This window comes from Monodon monoceros, unplaced genomic scaffold, assembly GCF_005190385.1.
Source record: "Monodon monoceros isolate NGI ecotype Baffin Bay Population unplaced genomic scaffold, NGI_Narwhal_1 Super_Scaffold_7, whole genome shotgun sequence".
Taxonomy (NCBI): domain Eukaryota; kingdom Metazoa; phylum Chordata; class Mammalia; order Artiodactyla; family Monodontidae; genus Monodon; species Monodon monoceros.
This window is the reverse complement of record NW_021703784.1, coordinates 68,996,400-69,015,717: the sequence shown is the minus strand read 5'-3', so window position 1 is coordinate 69,015,717 and position 19,318 is coordinate 68,996,400. Positions and strand designations below refer to the sequence as shown.

At 36.6% G+C, this 19,318-nt stretch overlaps 1 protein-coding gene across 2 annotated transcripts in view; it reads left to right on the top strand.

Moving 5' to 3' along the window:
* Positions 1–19,318, top strand: part of PIK3C2A (phosphatidylinositol-4-phosphate 3-kinase catalytic subunit type 2 alpha) — a 103,218-nt gene that overhangs the window by 69,612 nt on the left and 14,288 nt on the right. For both annotated transcript variants that reach the window (XM_029207906.1, XM_029207905.1), the window contains 10 exons: positions 152–319; positions 6,258–6,369; positions 6,744–6,889; positions 8,471–8,659; positions 9,117–9,210; positions 9,702–9,796; positions 10,154–10,334; positions 13,725–13,829; positions 17,623–17,715; positions 18,983–19,112. In XM_029207906.1, the coding sequence (XP_029063739.1) occupies positions 152–319; positions 6,258–6,369; positions 6,744–6,889; positions 8,471–8,659; positions 9,117–9,210; positions 9,702–9,796; positions 10,154–10,334; positions 13,725–13,829; positions 17,623–17,715; positions 18,983–19,112 (1,313 nt within the window). The remainder of the gene's footprint in view (positions 1–151; positions 320–6,257; positions 6,370–6,743; positions 6,890–8,470; positions 8,660–9,116; positions 9,211–9,701; positions 9,797–10,153; positions 10,335–13,724; positions 13,830–17,622; positions 17,716–18,982; positions 19,113–19,318) is intronic.

Genomic DNA, 19,318 nt, shown 5'->3' with positions numbered 1-19,318 from the left:
AGCGAAGCTTACTGCTTAAGTAAAGGTTACTCAGGATTAAAGATTATTTGATGAGTCAAATAAAATACCTAAGATTGTCAGTCTCGTTAAAGCATTAAACTTCATATTCAGTCTAATTTGTTTTTTCTATTAATACATTTTCCCCCCATAGAATCATTTTTCCCATCCAGATATCACAATTGCCATTAGAATCACTACTTCACCTTACTCTTTTTGGAATTTTAAATCAGAGCAGTGGAAGTTCCCCTGATTCTAATAAGCAGAGAAAGGGGCCAGAAGCCTTGGGCAAAGTTTCTTTACCTCTTTTTGACTTTAAACGGTAAGTGTTACTGAGTTGTAATGGTGAGTTACTGTGGACACACTTGCAGCATCAGAATTGGATAGAGAGTTGAGTGGGGAACAGTGACGTAGGTGATGAGATAATGAGTTGCCTCATTTTTTCCGATGTGATTAAAGGAGGTCATTTCAGAGACACAGAGGAAACCAAAGTTGTATTCCTATAGTTTGAACATATCTATATGGGTATTCAAAGGATTGTTTGCCACTCACTATTCCAGAAGAAAAGCAGCAGCCAGTTCATTCTTTAATTGTAATTTATGGAAAGCATTATGTTATGACCTAATACTCGTGGTCTTACAAGTTCCTTTGATATATTTTTAAAAAACCCCACAGGGGCTTCCCTGGTGGCGCAGTGGTTGAGAGTCCGCCTGCCAATGCAGGGGACATGGGTTCGTGCCCTGGTCCGGGAAGATCCCACATGCTGCAGAGCAGCTAGGCGCGTGAGCCATGACCGCTGAGCCTGCGCGTCTAGAGCCTGTGCTCCGCAACGGGAGAGGCCACAACAGTTAGAGGTCCTTGTACAGCAAAAAAAAAAAAAAAAAAAAAAAACCCCACAAACTCCACTTTCCCTCTTCGCATCTCTTCCCCATCCTTCTCCAGTTTAAGAGAGTCTACAACTGCGTATTATTCCCTTTACCTAACTGATCTACCCTTACTGCTATGGACCCCTGGCCTTTAATCTTCAAAAGTCCCACATGTATGCAAAATTAATTGATCCTTAGGGTTAAAGGAATTCCTTTTGAACTTTGTGTCTACTAATAGCCATTGGGATAATGTAGCTGGCCTTTCAGCTATTTTGATTATGTTTTAAGTAATAATATGTTCCATGAGACCATCAAGTGTTTTCCTAAATGAAAAAAAATTTAATTGAGTAAGTTTGGAATGTTTGATATAGCACGTGATAACACTTTGGAGCATGATAATGGACATTAGCATATTAAAGTATCTCTAAAGTTCTGCAGTCAAGAAGCCTACTGTGTTTAATAATAATATTACTGTAATTATAAATACATAACATTTACTGTATGCTGGGTATTAGTCTGAGTGCTGTATACATAGCCTTATATACCTCACAACAACCCTATGAAGGTAGGTATTATTATTATCCCTTTTTACAGAGGGGAGAATCAAAGTGCCTTGCCCTTGGGCGCTTAGCTAGTAAGTGGCAGAAGTGGGATTTGAATATAGGCAGTTTGGCCCCAGGGTCTGTGTTCTTAACATTATCCTATATTACCATTCTCAGACTTATTTGATACCATAGTACTTTTTTTGTTCTAGAATACATCTTTTAAAACATTGTGTCCCATGGGACAGTTTTGGGGAAATGACTTAATAACTGATCATTTAACCTACAATAAAACAATTAAAAAATAAGAGTTAAATTCTGCTAATCTAGTTCTACTTCCTTTTTCCTCTTAAATGACAAACACAGTTTGAATTTCCAGTAATCATTTTAAAAATCATGTGGTGTTTGAAACACTGACTTCATTAGTTTTGTTTTTGAATTATTCTTATGTACTTAAATATAGCATTTATTCACACATTTTTCTTTTCTTATAGTCACTCCCCCTATATGTGAGGAGGCAGTTTAAGATTTTTTTATTCTATAACTTCTTTTGGGCTCAAATTTTGTTTGACACCTGACATAATTCTGAACTGCCAAAGGCTAGATAAAAGCAGTTGAAGAAATTGCTATTAGGACTTCCCTGGTGGCACAGTGGTTAAGAATCCACCTGCCAATGCAGGGGACCTGGGTTCGAGCCCTGGTCCAGGAAGATCCCACATGCCACAGAGCAGCTAAGCCCATGCGTCACAACTACTGAGCCTGTGCTCTAGAGCCCGCGAGCCACAACTACTGAGCCCACATGCCACAACTACTGAAGCCCGTGCGCCTAGAGCCCGTGTTTCGCAACAAGAGAAGCCTCTGCAATGAGAAGTCCATGCACCGCAACGAAGAGTAGCCCCTGCTCGCCACAACTAGAGAAAGCCCGCACACTGCAACCAAGACCCAACACAGCCAAAAAATTTAAAAATTTTAAAAAAAGAAATTGCTATTAATGATGTATATTTAGAACCGTTTGCTAAATATAATCCATGACTACTCTGAAACAGAATATTGGCCCCATAAAGGAGGAGAATTGTGTTCTCAATTGTCTTTCCCCCCCACCCCTATAAATTTATTTATTTATTTATGGCTGCATTGGGTCTTCGTTGCTGTGCGTGGGGTTTCTCTAGTTGCAATGAGCAGGAGCTGTTCTTCGTTACGGTGCATGGGCTTCTTAATGCGGTGGCTTCTCTTGTTGCGGAGTACGGGCTCTAGGATTGCGGGCTTCAGTAGTTGTGGGACTCGGGCTCAGTATTTGTGGGTTGCGGGCTCTAGAGCACAGGCTCAGAAGTTGTGGCACACGGGCTTAGTTGCTCCGTGGCATGTGGGATCTTCCCAGACCAGGGGTCGAACCTGTGTCCCCTGCATTGGCAGGCGGATTCTTAACCAGGGCTCCACCAGGGAAGTCCTCAATTGTCTTTGATAAATTAGTGTCAGGGAATAGTTATGTGAGAAAATTAAATGTAATTATATCATTATCATTAATTTTTATAAATGAGTCAGTTTTGAAAACCTTCGTGCTCTTGAAAGCACTAGGAGTCTTTACTTCATTTGAGAAGTACTGTCATTTTTTGCAACTTTTTTTGACTATGAATAAATGTTTTTTATTGGATGAATGACATTCTTTCAAAATTCAAAAGAGTAAGGGGAAGGGCAGTTGACTTTTTTTTTTATGCGGTACGCTGCCCTCCCACCGCCACGGCCCCTCCCGCCGCTGAGCACAGGCTCCGGGTGCGCAGGCCCAGCGGCCACGGCCCACGAGCCCACGAGCCCACGAGCCCAGCTGCTCCGCGGCATGCGGGATCCTCCCAGACCGGGACACGAACCCACGCCCCCCGTATCGGCAGGCGGAATCCCAACCACTGCGCCACCAGGGAAGCCCCGACTTCTGTTAGACAATTAAATAGTTGCATCCAGCACTCTACTGTTTAAAACAGTGAGCTGATGCTGTTAATCTTGAGACTTTGGCAAGTAGTGTAGTCAATCTAGGTAATGTTAGGATTTAACATTCAAAAAATGCTCAGAAATTAAGAGGGAAGATGATTTTATATTAATACATATAGAGAAAGTGTTAATGATTTAGTCTGTTAACGTACTGTAGTACAGTGATCAGAAGTCCTGGTCTTGAAATTCTTTCAAAATTAATTTATGTTTAAGGTATAACCTGCATACAGCCTGATGAAGTTACTATCATGAAAGCCAAATGATTTACAGGCATTTCAGTCAACCTCAATGATAAATGAGTTCTTAACTCATTTTTAAATAAACTGAATCAAGCATTTAAGCTGCTGTTCCTTTATAAGTTGTGTCTCAGGATTACCAAATAATTGATGTGAGAAAGTTTTTTACAGAAAAATTCCAGCTAATAGATGCAGAAGGAATGACAGAATATTACAGTTTTGCAGCCCCTACTGAAATAGTAGATTTAGGCCAGGAAATCTCAGTCTTGGCACTGTTGACATTTTGGGCCAGGTAATTCTTTGCCGTGGGAGACTGTCCTGTACACTGTGGGATGTTTGGTGGCATCCTTGGTTTCTGCCCACTAAATGCCAGTAGTACCCCCTAGTTGCCAACAAAAATGTCTCCAGACATTGCCAAATATCCACTGTGGTCAAAAGCATTCTTGGTTGACATTGATTTAAGCAGTGATTTATTAATGCTTGTTTAAAACCATTGTGATTAAGTTTTCTGGAACTTTATAATGGATGATTTAGACTGATAGCACTTGAACAAACCGATTATCTTCACATCACAGAAGGAGAGATATACCAATGTGTGCTTCTTTATTTGATGCATCAGGAACTAGTGGTATACAATACCACCTACAAAGTATTAAGTATTCTGGCCACATAACTAACCCTGAATCAGATCAAACCTTTAGATCTATTACAGAAAATATAGGAGATAAAGGGACATGCTAAATGATACCAGAGGAATGCACTCAGTAAAATCCAGGATGTAGAAAATTCTCAGAACAGAACACCTGGATTCTTCAACAAATAACGGGGGATAAAAAAGAAGAATGTATGGATTAAAACAAGAGTTGGCAAACTTTGTTAAGAGGACCAGATAGAAGTAGTTGAGGCTTTGTAGGTCATGTTGTCTCTGTCACAAATGTAAAAGCAAAGGCAAAAGCAGTGATAGATAGGCAATATGTAAATGAATAAGTGTGGCTTTATTTTAGTAAAAGTTTATTTACAAAACAAGGTGACAGTCTGGAGTTTGTTAACCCTTGATTTAAAAGATACTTTAAAAGACATATCAACCAATGCACATGTTGGATCTTGCTTGTATCCTTATTCAAACAAACCAACTGTTAAAAAAAATTTTTTTTAGAGACAATCAGAGAAATTTGAGTGCTGACTAGATAGCTAATAACTTTGAGTAATTATTTTTAATTATTTTGTTGTAATTATGTTTAAATATTTATTTGGCTGCGCCGGGTCTTAGTTGCGGCACACGGTATCTTTTAGTTGCGGCATGCAGGATCTTTAGTTGCAGCATGTGAACTCTTAGTTGCAACACGTGGGATCTAGTTCCCTTACCAGGGATTGAACCCGGGCCCCCTGCATTGGGAGTGCGGAGTCTTAGCCACTGGGCCACCAGGGAAGTTTCTGTTGCAATTATGTTTAAATTAAGGTGTTTGTCATTTAGAGATACATAAAAGTATTTGCAGATAAAATAATATCAGAATTTGCCTTCAAATAATCTAGTTGAGGGTGAGGGTGGTTCTAAAGTAGACAGAATATATGTGTCAAAGATTTTTTTTTTTTTTGGCCACCTCGCGCAGCTTGCAGGATCTCAGTTCTCCGAGATTGAACCCAGGCCCCCCGCAGTGGAAGCGCGGAGTCCTAACCACTGGACTGCCAGGGAATTCCTGTGCCAAAGATTCAAAGGCTGTTAACCTGCTAGAGAAAACATTAAGACTGGAGTCTAGTTTTGGGAAGGATATTTGCTGTTTGAATAAAATGAGCAAAGTTTGATGAAGTTTATAGTTTCCTGCTTTTATGTCTCATGTTATTTTTCAGAAATTTCTTCTGTGTAAAGACATATCAATATCTTTATTGGTAAATGTTTTTAATTTCAGTAGACAATAAATTGGTAGTCTAGGGCAAGGGTCAGCATACTCCGGACCACTGCCTGTTTTTTGTAAATACAGTTTTGTTAGAACACAGCACACATTTTTTGAAATGTATTGTTCATGGCTGCTTTGGCACTATACTAGCAGAGTTGAGTCTCTGACAGAGATTGTATAGCCCAGAAAGCCCCAAATATTTGCTGTCTGGCCCTTTACAGAAATATTTGCTGACCCCTGGTCACAAACAGATGAAACTTCTCATCTCAAATGATTAGTGCTTTGGCACAAAGTAGATACTGGTTTTCTTGGCATGCGTTTTTGTTGTTATGGTAAAAGTCAAGGAGCAGTTATGAAATCCAAACCACCATCTTGAGATGTGTTCCTCTGTAGATGATCTTCAAAGACTATCCTTCACCTTCCTATTTATAGAAGTTGTTTTGGGGACAGGTGACTCTGAGACTTTACCCATCTTGTCTTCTATCCTGAGCCCCGATTCTCCCAAGATAATGTTGCTTCATCTTCCCTCCTTTTGTTCTAACTCCCATACTTCAGTACCTAAATACTGAAGTGAAAGTACACTATGGAGAGTGACTCCTTCTGATATGTTCTTTTTATATAGAGGATGCTTAATAAATATTTGATTATTAACATTTCAAATTCATTACCATGTGTTGTGAGTTTTGAAGTAATTTTTAAGATGAAATCCACAGTATTCTTCTGTTTACATTCATGAAGGTTTTTAACATGTGGAACTAAACTTCTGTATCTTTGGACTTCATCACATACAAATCCTGTTCCTGGAACAGTCCCCAAAAAAGGATATGTGATGGAAAGAATAGTGTTACAGGTAATGATACTTCCTGACACGTGGAAAGGTTCAAATTTGAATTCTTTATGAAAAGTATATGTGTACCATGATCTGGGTTGTTACTAAAGAAGCCTAATCTCGTTTCGATCTTAGGATCTATATTTAATTTAAATGTCAATAAACCATTTCCTATTTCTGAGAAACAGTAAAATATGCACTTACACCAATCCCAAGTAGTACATGTGCTATTGAGAATTACCAGTAATGGTAATCACTTTTAATAAAAGGACAGAAGCATTAATTTAATGTTTGGTATTATCACCCTGATGGCTAAGAAAAATCAAAAACAAGTTAATGTAGCAAATATGTGGACTTTTCAGCTATAATTTAATCAACTTCTGTTAATTTTTAAGGTTGATTTTCCTTCTCCTACATTTGATATCATTTATACCACTCCTCAAGTTGACAGAAGCATTATACAGCAACACAACTTAGAAACATTGGAGAATGATGTAAAAGGGAAACTTCTTGATATTCTTCACAGAGACTCATCACTTGGGTACATTCCTTTGATTCTGTTTTGCCTGGGTATCTCCTACAATGTAAAGTTCAAGTTAATGGTTTATTAAATGCCCTGATGATTTAGCAATGTTCCTGATATGGAAAGTTCTTTTTTTCTTTTTTTAATTGTATAAAAAGACTATATGACTACATAAAATTTAGAAATTTGTACAGGTCAATTTTTTTACATAATGAAAAGGCAAACGATAGATTGGAAACTATAATCTGTATCCTTAATATATGAAGGACCTTTTCATATAAGTAGAAAAACGGACAACACAGTGGTAGACAAGAATATGAATAGATAATTCTTTGGAAAAGAAATACAGTACCTTTTAAACATCTGAAAAAATATGTTCAACCTCTCAATAATCAAGGAATTATAAGTTAATAAAAGACACCATTTCACACATCAGATTGTTGAAAATTAAAATGTCTCATTATATAAGGTATTGATGGGATACAGAAAATGGGAATTATACTGTTGGCAGAACTCTAAAAGCTTTTGGAGAGCAATTTGGCAAAATCTATAAAGGTCGCAGTGTCCATAGTCTGACCTAACAATTCCACTTCCGGTTAGTTATAGTGTATTTTAGAGAAAACCCTTTTATATTTGCTTGTGGAGACAAGAATATTCATTGCAGTGTTTATTTGGGTTATTATAAAACTGATAGGGAATGTTCATTAACGGGTTAAATTACGGTACATTTATCCAACAGTACTATGTAACTATTAAGAATGAAGTTATAGCTATATGTACTAATATGTAAGATGTTAAATGAACAAAATAAGTAGCAGGATAGTGTGTATAGTGTGTTACCATTAACATATAGGAAAAAAAGAGAATCTACATACACCTTTGTGTATGCTTCTATATGAATAGACTACTTCTGGAAGAATATACGAGGTTAGGCAGTTGCCACTGGGAGGGGAATTGGAAGGAGAAACTTAATTGTGTACCTTTTTGCAATACTTGATTTTTTTTTTTAGTATTCCATGTGAAATACATTTCAATTCAATGCATGGATTATATACACAAGGGTAGATAGATGAGTAGTGAAATATTTCATTCACATAAACATCTGTCATTAACAGTAAATTAGAATTTCCAAGACAAGTTCTTTTTATTTTGAATATTCCTCAAATGAGCTATATAGTCATCTTCTAAAATTTTGTAATAGCATTTGTTTTTGGCATGACATTTGATTTTACTTTTATAAAATGATGAAATCCTTGCTGTCTCTTAGGGTAGGTTCTGCGTAGCCAACTCTGATTTCCAGTGCCTGGCATCTGGTTAGAGCTCAATAAATTTTATTGTGCTGAATTATCCTTCTTCTTCTTCTTCTTAACTAAGACTCTTTTATCAAGGCAGAATGGTTTCTTTCCATCCCCCAAATTAGGGTAAATTAGTGGTGTTTGCTGTACATTGCGTTTTTCTATTCCAAATTAGTATTAATGATTCTACCAACAAGTGGCTGTCCTAAAAGGAATAAATTTCTTCTTTGTATTTTTAATCGTTGAGATTATAACTGTCATTATGATATCACTAAGAAGTGATTTAATTCTGTTACATATTCAGACTTTCTAAAGAAGATAAAGCCTTTCTGTGGGAGAAGCGTTATTATTGCCTCAAACACCCAAATTGTCTTCCTAAAGTACTAGCAAGTGCCCCAAACTGGAAATGGGTTAATCTTGCCAAAACTTACTCATTGCTTCGGCAGTGGCCTCCATTGCACCCACTGACTGCATTGGAGCTTCTTGATTCAAAGTAAGTTAACTGTGGCTGAATTTATTTGCTCTGTTTTATTGTTTTTCCAGTAAGATATTATGTTGCAGGATTAGTTCCCTTTGTTTTAACATGAAAGCAATTCAATTCCGTATAAATGCATATTTCTATAAAACACATCTTTTGTGTTGAGGTTATTAAAAAGGGATATCATATCATTTAAAACTAATCTAGAGAGGTTGTAAATTTTGAATACTTTGTTATATTTTTATGATGTAGGTCAGAATTAATTTTCATAAAGTTTCTAAACAGTCACGAAATTGGATTTGTGTATAGGACAATAAGATTTTCTTCCTAGAAAAAGAGAAGAAACACATTGCTTTTGAATAGCTATTTGAGTATTCTTTGTCAGGAATAGATTGAGATTGTGTTTTCAGGAAAAACAGCTTCATTAGAAAGAAATCGCTGTCAAATCTTGATTTTTGTGGTATGCTTCTAGATTTGCTGATCAGGAAGTGAGGTCCCTAGCTGTGACCTGGATTGAGGCTATTAGTGATGATGAGCTAACAGATCTTCTTCCACAGTTTGTGCAGGTGAGTTTTTTACGAGGTTACCTACCCTCCTTACCCTCTCCCCAGTTTGTATGAGTAGGGACTTTGCTAAGGGATCCCCTTTCTGTTTTGATTAAAAGTACTTTTGTTGTGTGGGAATGTTGAGGTGTATTGCATTTGGATTTAGTGTGAATTTTTTTCCACTATTATCAGCTGCCCTACTTAAATACTAACTATATATATATACCTGGATTTTTAATTCTCGGGTTTTAACTCTCAGAACAAACCAGACTTGAACTTTTCTTTGATTTTTTTTTTTTTTAATTGGCCTTTTAAACATAGCTAATGAATGTTATTCCCAGGTCTGTACTTTTCTGCTTGATTTCATTAATTTCACCTAAGTTAATTCATGTTTCATTTTTATCAGTATCACCTTTCATCCTTCATTTATATAGTTTATCTTTTGATAATTTTATCCTAACAACGTAGTATGGGTTTGACCACTAGTGATTCTTATTTTTCTTTGCATGTAGGCTTTGAAATATGAAATTTACTTGAACAGTTCATTAGTGCGCTTCCTTCTGTCCAGGGCATTGGGAAATATACAGATAGCACACAATTTATATTGGTAAGATTTAAATTTTCTTAAGTACTTTATTTCTGTCTCTGTTATTTACAGAGATGACACTCAAAGTCTAAACTGTATGCTCGGACTATTTACTGTTGATACCAGCTGTTTCATTGAAGTCATTATTATAAAGAAGCTAAATTTTTATGTCTTTAGAAATAAAACCAGAAAATAACAAAACCCTCTATTGCAAAATTATTTGGCATGTTAGAGCTCTATAATAATGACTGAGTTTTTACTTGCTTATATAGCTTAAAATTAATTCCTGGATACCAAAAATTAAACTTGTTAAATTGATTTTGAGAGACATTAATCTGTTTCTCAGAAGTGGCTGACATAAATATTTTGCTGTATTAGGCTCCTCAAGGATGCCCTGCATGATGCACAGTTTGGTGCCCGATATGAACATGTTTTGGGTGCTCTCCTCTCAGTAGGAGGAAAAGGACTCAGAGAAGAACTTCTGAAGCAGGCAAAACTTGTACAGCTTTTAGGAGGAGTGGCAGAAAAAGTAAGGCAGGCTAGTGGATCAGCCAGACAGGTATGTACCCATAGAGGGAACATAAATACTTTGATGTTAAAGGATCTTTACAGTGCTGACAAGTTGTTATTCTTTTTTTATTTATTTATTTATTTATTTATTTATTTGGTTGGTTGGTTGTGCCGGGTCTTAGTTGTGGCTCGTGAGTTCCGTAGTTGCGGCACGTGGGCTCCTTAGTTATGGCAAGCTGGCTTCTTAGTTGCAGCTCACCAGCTCCTTAGTTGCGGCGCACAGGCTCCTTAGTTGCAGTATGCGAACTTTTAGTTGGGGCATGGGTGTGGGATCTAGTTCCCTGAGCAGGGATCGAACCCAGGCCCCCTGCATTGGGAGCCTGGAGTCTTAACCATTGTGCGCCACCAGGGAAGTCCCGGTTGTTATTCTTTTTCAATAGACATCCAATAGAACTCTAACACACTTACGCTGTTTTGGGCAGATTGAATTCAAAAGTTGCTTAAAACATGTCGGAAAAGATTTTATATCCTAACTCAGTTCCCTTTCATTTCCATGCTTATTAATTCCTTTCTGATCAAAATTGTTCTCTTGAGTTTCTTTTTCACTATTTTGCTTTTTAACATTTTTGTAATTGTAAAGGTAATAGAAGTATGAATTGATGCTAATGTTTAAGAAGTCCAAATGAATAAGTTTATGGATTAAAAAATTAGGACTTTTCCAGTTTCATTTTCTCCCTGTAGGTATCTTGTTCACAGTTTGTTTTATGTCCTGCTTGGTCATTTTATATGACTTTACACATATATACATGTATATATACAAATGTTTGGAGTTAAAAATTTTTTATAGAAACGTATGTTATTTTTTAACTAGACTTCATTATTTTAACCACTTTAAGGTGTACAGTCCATTGGCTGTTATTGATAGTACATTCACAGTGTTGTGCAACCACCACCACTGTCTAATTCCAGAACATTTTCATCACAACAGAAAGCAATCCTGCACCCACTAACCCTTTACTTCTTATTCCCCTCTCCTCCCAGGTCCTGGTGAGAACTAATCTGCTTTCTATCTCTGTGGACTTACCTATTCTGGACATTTCATATAAATGGAATCATGCAACATGTGGCCTTTTGTGTCTGATTTCTTTTGCTTAACCTAATGTTTTCAAGGTTCATCCATATTTTAGCATGTGTATTTATGGCTGAACAATGTCCCATTGTATAGATAATACCATATTTTGTTTATGCATTCATCAGTTGGTGGACATTGGGCTTGTTTCTATTATTTGACCACTAATGAATAGTGCTGCTATAAATATTTGTGTATAAGTTTTTGTTTGAACATCTGTTTTCACTTTACCTAGGAGTAGAATTAGTGTATCATATAGTAATTCTATGTTTTTTGAAACTGTTACCCAAAGTAGCTGCACCATTTTATAATTCCAGTATAATACTAGTAATGTATGAGGATTCCAGTTTCTCCATATCACCACCAAAATTTGTTATTTTCCGTTCTTTTAAACTGTAGTCATCCTAGTGGATGTGAAGTAGTATCTGTAGTATCTCATGGTGGTTTTGATTTGCATTTCCCTAATGACTAATGATTTTGGGCACATTTTCACGTGTTGTTGGCCATTTGTATATCTTCTTCGGAGAAGTTTCTTTTCTAAGTCCTTTTTGATTCGTTTGTCTTTTTGTTGTTGAATTGTTGGAGTTATGTATTCTAGATACTAGACCCCTATCAGATATACTGTTTGCAAATATTTTCTCCCATTCTGTGTATCATCTTTCTATTTCCTTCATAATGTCCTTTGATGCACAAAACTTTTACATTTTATGGTCTAACTTATTTTTTTGTTGTTGTTGCTTGTGCTTTTACTAGCGTGTCCAAGAATTTGTTGTCAAATAGAAGGTCACAATGAGGTACACCTATGTTTTCTTCTAGGAGTTTTATAGGTTCACTCTTAAAAAGTCTTTGATCCATTTTGAGTTTTTTTTTTTTTTTAATATTCTATGAGCTAAGGGTCCAACTTCATTCTTTTACATGTGGTTATCCAGTTGTTGCTGCACCATTTGCTGAAGAGACTATTCTTTCCTGTTGAATGATCTTGGCACCCTAGTTGAAAATCAGTTGACCATAGTTATATGGGTTTATTTCTGGACTCTGAATTCTATTCCATTGATCTATATGCCCCTCCTTATGCTGTACTGTTTTCATTACTATAGCTTTGTAGTAGGTTTTGAAATCAGGAATTTGAGTCCTCCAACTTTTACTTTTACAAGGTTGTTTTGGCTGTTTGGAAGTCCCTTACAATTCTATGTGAATTTTAGTATCAGCCTGCCCATTTCTGCAATAAAGGCAGTTGGAGTTTTGATAAAGATTGTGTTGAACCTGTAGATCGATTTGGGAAATGTTGCAGTCTTAATAATATTAAGTCTTACAGTTCATGAACATGGGATATCTTTCCATTTATTTAGATCTTTAATTTCTTTCAGCAATGATTTTTTTTTTGGTAAATTGCTTTTTTTCTTTTTTACTTTATGTTGGAGAATTCATGTAAGTACATATAGTTACACTTCATGTTCTTAATGAGTACATGGTATTACATGGTATTACAAGGTATCTTAGCATAAATTATGAACTATTACCTCTATGTAGGTTGTTTATACATTTTTCTTCTCCCAAACGGTTCTGTGATGAATTTTAATATATAAGTGTTTGCCCCTTTGCTAGTATTTTTTTTCCTTTTTTTTTAAACATCTTTATTGGAGTATAATTGCTTTACATTGTTGTGTTAGTTTCTGCTGTATAACAAAGTGAATCAGCTATACATATACATATATCCCCATATCCCCTCCCTCTTGCGTCTCCCTCCCACCCTCCCTATCCCACCCCTCTAGGTGGTCACAAAGCACTGTGCTGATCTCCCTGTGCTATGTGGCTGCTTCCCAGTAGTGCTAGTATTTCTTCATAGGATATTCCTACAGATGAAATAATTGAATCAAGAGCTTTGTATATTTTTAGTTATAATAGTTTATATTAGATTGCAATAACAAAACAAAACTTACCAGTATACACCTCCCTCCCCACCAGTAGATTATGAAAGTATCTGTTTCCCACCTTGTTGCCAGCACTGGATGTTATCTTAAATTTTTTGTTTCTTAGATAAAAATTGGCATCTCGTTATTGCTTGATTTCTATTTGTTAGTGAGTATTAACTAATATGTTAAATATGACCATATGTAATTCCCCCCTATGTTTATAGCCTTTGCTATAATTTTAATTTTTATAGTAAAAATTAACTCTCTTTAGCAACAACTTTTTTGACCATTTGACAATTGGGCATTTAAAAAATTGGGTCCATATCGTATTTTTGTTGTCATATAAAAAGGTCTTCATTTTCATTATGTACTTAACAGTATCGGTTTCTTTTCATAGGTTGTCCTCCAAAGGAGTATGGAACGAGTACAGTCCTTTTTTCTAAGAAATAAATGCCGTCTCCCTCTCAATCCAAGTCTTGTGGCAAAAGAATTAAATATTAAGGTGACATACAATGCTTATAAGTTCATATTACATTTTCAAATAATGTGTAGGAAGAAGGCAAATGGGCAGGTATGCTTAAGGCAAATGCAGATAGTATCTGCATAGGTTGGTTATAAGTACTTATGGATGTATGTTTGTGTAAGATCCATATTTATCTCAGTATATTCTTATCTAATCACCATTCCTGAAAGAAAAAGCAGTGTAAAATTATTTACTGCCTTGAAATTATTTTTTGCTATGGTGTAATAGCTGCATATGTTGTAATTCCAGTGGTAAAAGTACCCAGTCACAGGTAGGCAGTTTTTTTCCTCTCTTGTGAATGGCCAGGTGGAGTCTTCCAAGGTTTATAACACTTCTTAGAGTCATCAAAAAGTAGTTGTAATCATCAAAATTGAGTTAACTATATTTTTAATTGGGCTAATAGTAACACAAATAATGGAATTTTCTCTAACATGAGTTCAGCAAAAGCAGCCAATTAATTCATCCATTAGTGTCTGTGATTTTGAAAGTCTAGGGTACAACTATCCATAAAGGAGTCTTACATTTAATTTTTTTAAATTGACATATGGCTACTCTTCATTGAAATACTGGGTTGGCCAAAAAGTTCATTTGGTTTTTTTCCGTACGATGGCTCTAGTAGCGCTTAGTTGTCTTTAACTTCATGTGAAACAATTTTCTTAGATTGTATTGTGACAGCTGTCATATCAGCGAGCATTTAAAAAAAAAAAACATCAAAATTGGTGAATTTTTGTGTAGTCATTTTAATATTGAAGATGGAAGAAAAACATTTTTGGCATATTATGCTTTATTATTTCAAGAAAGGTAAAAGCACAACTGAAATGCAAAAAGAGATTTATGTGGTGTGTGGAGAAGGTGCTGTGACTGATAGAACGTGTCAAAAGTGGTTTGCAAAGTTTCGTGCTAGAGATTCTCGCTGGATGATGCTACATGGTCAGGTAGACCAGTTGAAGTCGATAGCGATCAAATCAAGACTGTAATTGAGAACAATCAACGTTATACCACGTGGGAGATAGCCGACATACTCAAAATATCCAAATCAAGCGTTGAAAATCATTTGCACCAGCCTGGTTATGTTCATTGCTTTGATGTTTGGGTTCCACCTAAGTTAAGCGAAAAAAATCTTCTTTTTTTTAATAGATGCATTTATTTATTTACTTTTTTTTGGCTGCATTGGGTCTTCGTTGCTGCACGTGGGCTTTCTCTAGTTGTGGTGAGCAGGGGCTGCTCTTCATTGTGGTGTGCAGGCTTCTTGTTGCAGTGGCTTCTCTTGTTGTGGAGCACGGGCTCTAGGCACGTGGGCTCAGTAGTTGTGGCTTGTGGGCTCTAGAGCACAGGCTCAGTAGTTGTGGCGCACGGGCTTAGTTGCTCCGCAGCATGTGGGATCTTCCTGGACCAGGGTTCGAACCTGTGTTCCCTGCATTGGCAGGCAGATTCTTGACCACTGTGCCACCAGGGAAGTCCGAAAAAAATCCCTGACTGTATTTCCGCATGCAATTCTCTGCTTAAACGTAATGAAAATGTTTCTTTTTTTTTTTTTTCTGACAAAAAAATCATTTATAACCTCCCCATGCACATAAAATGACTGGATACACTTTGGTTTATATGCTTTCAGGCTTTTTCTAGTGACATGAACTATGTTTTTATAAAAGTAAGCCCTTACTATATGAACTATTTTGTAACTTACTTTTTTAAAAATTTAATTAAATTAATTTATTTTTATACAGTAGGTTCTTATTAGTTATCTGTTTTATACATATTAGTGTATATATGTCAATCCCCATTTCCCAATTTGTTTTTTGAAAACAAATTGTGACAGGAGATGAAAAGTGGATACTGTACAATAATGTGGAATGGAAGAGATTGTGGGGTAAGCAAAATGAACCACCACAAACCACACCAAGGGCCAGTCTTCATCCAAAGAAGGTGATGTTGTATATATGGTGGGATTGGAAGGGAGTCCTCTGTTATGAGCTCCTTCTGGAAAACCAAACGATTAATTCCAACAAGTACTACTCCCAATTAGACCAACTGAAAGTGGTACTCGACGAAAAGCATCCAGAATTAGTCAACAGAAAATGCATAATCTTCCATCAGGATTATGCAAGACTGCATGTTTCTTTGATGACCAGGCAAAAACTGTTACAGCTTGGCTGGGAAGTTCGGACTCATCCGCCATATTCACCAGACATTGCACCTTCGGATTTCCATTTATTTCAGTCTTTACAAAATTCTCTGAGTGGAAAAAATTTCAATTCCCTGGAAGACTGTAAAAGGCACCTGGGGGCTTCCCTGGTGGCACAGTGGTTTAGAATCCACCTGCCAATACAGGGGACACAGGTTCGAGCCCTGGTTTGGGAAGATCCCACATGCCACGGAGCAACTAAGCCCGTGTGCTACAACTACTGAGCTTGTGCTCTAGAGCCCGCAATCCACAACTACTGAGCCCGAGTGCCACAACTACTGAAGCTGGTGCCTTGAGCCTGTGCTCCGCAACAAGAGAAGCCACCGCAGTGAGAAGCCCACGCACTGCAACGAAGAGTGGCCCCCACTCACTGCAAGTAGAGAAAGCCTGCGCACAACGCAGCCAAAAATAAAATAAATAAATTTATATTAAAAAATTATTGTATTAAAAAAAGGCACCTGGAACAGTTCTTTGCTCAAGAAGATAAAAAGTTTTGGGAAGATGGAATTATATAGTTGCCTGAAAAATGGCAGAAGGTGGTGGAACAAAATGGTGAATGTGTTGTTCAAAAAGTTCTTGGTGAAAATGAAAAATGTGTCTTTTGTCTTTACTTAAAAACCGAAGGAGGGCTTCCCTGGTGGCGCAGTGGTTGAGAGTCTGCCTGCTAATGCAGGGGACACAGGTTTGAGCCTTGGTCTGGGAAGACCCACATGCCGCGGAGCAGCTGGGCCCATGAGCCACAACTACTGAGCCTGCGCGTCTGGAGCCTGTGCTCCGCAACAAAAGAGGCCCTGATAGTGAGAGGCCCGCGCATCCCGATGAAGAGTGGCCCCCACTTGCCACAAATAGAGAGGGCACTCACACAGAAATGAAGACCCAACACAGCCCAAAATAAACTAATTAATTAAAAAAAAATAAGATCAGCAAGTAGCTCATTCTCATTAAAAAACAAACAAACAAAAAAACCGAAGGAACTTTTTGGCCAACTCAATATAAGAGTGGGTGCTTGAGCTGTATAATTATGTCACTGGAGGTGGCGGGGGTTACATTTACCCCTTGGATGTTGTTTGCTGTTTCCTTTAAATTGCTCTCGCTCTCTTAAATTAGTTTTTTAGCCAGTTTAATTTTAATATTAGACTTGATCTTTGCTAACGAAATTGTTCAATTTAGTGTCACTATTTGATCCCATGGCTAATTATTAATTTTACTAGTACCATGAATAGAAGTAGAGATCTCATTCCAAATCTTACTGATTTAGAGGAAAGATAAGCATATACAAAATTTTGTGCTTTGTTGAAGGATTATAACACTTTTAAAGTGTCATAATATTTCAAATTTTTAATGGTTTTTGTCTCAAGTTTTTAAGGTATTGCTTCTCTGCTTAGACAATGTGTTATGTTTAAGTTTCAAAAAGTATCTTTATATACCTCTTATCTGCCAGATAATCTAAGAAGCAGCTCACGTGCGTTATTTCATTTGCCCTAATTCAAAGGAAAAAGTGAAAGGAGAAATGCCTTGGACAAAAAAAAATTTTTTTTCAGTTTTTATTTCAGTGTTATCATTCTAATGCTTAACATATTGTATTTGTAGTCATGTTCCTTCTTCAGTTCTAATGCTGTGCCCCTGAAAGTCACAATGGTGAATGCTGATCCAATGGGGGAAGAAATTAATGTCATGTTTAAGGTGAGCAGAGAAAGGTGATTTTGTTTTTTGGTAATTTAAAAATTCTTTTCTCAAATTCCTTTTCCAAAATTGCAACAGTAATTTTGTTTATTTAGAATTTAATTAAATTGAATAACTGTGAAAAATTATTACTGAGATAAACTGTTCCCAAATGGATTTGGTAATAAATGCAACTCTGGGCTAGAGCTGCTGTATATGGCCATGCTAGTTAAGTGTTAGTACATCATAGCTCTAGGTAATGCCTTTCACCTGGAGGTGAAATGGTATGCCCTAGAGACGTGCAGGGCAATATTGCAAAACTATGAGAGGGGCACTCTTTTTGGAAACGTGTAACTTACCTGTGGGAAGCAGCAGGAGTAGAGTACTTTAGAGTAATCTATTACCAGTCAAAGTTTTGTGTGTTGTGATCACAATTAGTATTATTTTTAAGAAAGAATGGAGAGTTTTAGTTAATTCAGTGAGTTCATTTAGTGGAGGTTCATCAAGATAGCTTCTCTTGAACCACCTTTGATATGTCTATAGCAAGTTCCCATATACTCAGATCTGGTTTTAGATTCCATTTTATTGTGTTGATGTATTTGCCTTTTCCTAAAACAGTATCATCTGTTTGAATACAGTAATTTTATATGTTGTAATATTTGTTAAGGCAAATCACCTCTTTTTTTCCATAATTTTCTTGGCCAGTCTCAAAAATGTATTCATCGTTATGTGTTTTAAACTTATCCAATTTAAAAAGAAAATGAAAACTTGATGTGATCCAGTTAGAATTCATTTGGGGAGAGCTAACTTTTTTTTAAGTAAACTTTTAATTTGAGATCATTGTATATTGAAGTTTGCAGTTCACTGTAGTTCATTTTAACAAATTACACAGAAATCCTGTATACCCTTTACTCAGTTTCCCCCAATGGTAACATCTTGCAAAACTGTTCTACAATATTGCAGTTAGGACGTTGACATTGATACAGTCAAGATATGAAATATTTCGATCAACACGAAGATCTTCCATATTGCCCTTTTAAAAAATTGAACATAATTCACATACCATAAAACCCAACCTTTTAAAGTGTACAGATCAGGAAACTGAGACATGAAGAGGTTAAGTAACTTTCTCTAGAATGCTGCAGAAGAATAAAAATGTGGTTCTGTTCATCTTATTCTTTACTCTTTTCACTATTCCCTCCTCCCCACACACCCCCCCTTTTATTATATGTAATCTATTAAGTCTTTTGAAAATGTACAAGTTTCATTTTGTTTCCTTGATTTCAAGGTTGGTGAAGATCTTCGGCAAGATATGTTAGCTTTACAAATGATAAAGATTATGGACAAGATCTGGCTTAAAGAAGGGCTAGATCTGAGGATGGTAATTTTCAAATGTCTCTCAACTGGCAGAGATCGAGGTAAATATGTTAGCTATGTCTTATTTTATTCCTTGAATTTAGCTCAGAGTGCACCTGCTCTAAGGGTCCTGGTGCTGGTACACTATGATCTCAGCCTTATCACTTTCCTTTCATAGGTAAGGATGTGCAGACTTTATCTTGTCAAAACGAAATCAGGTCAGGGACTTCCCTGGTGGTGCAGTGGTTAAGATTCCAGGCTTCCACTG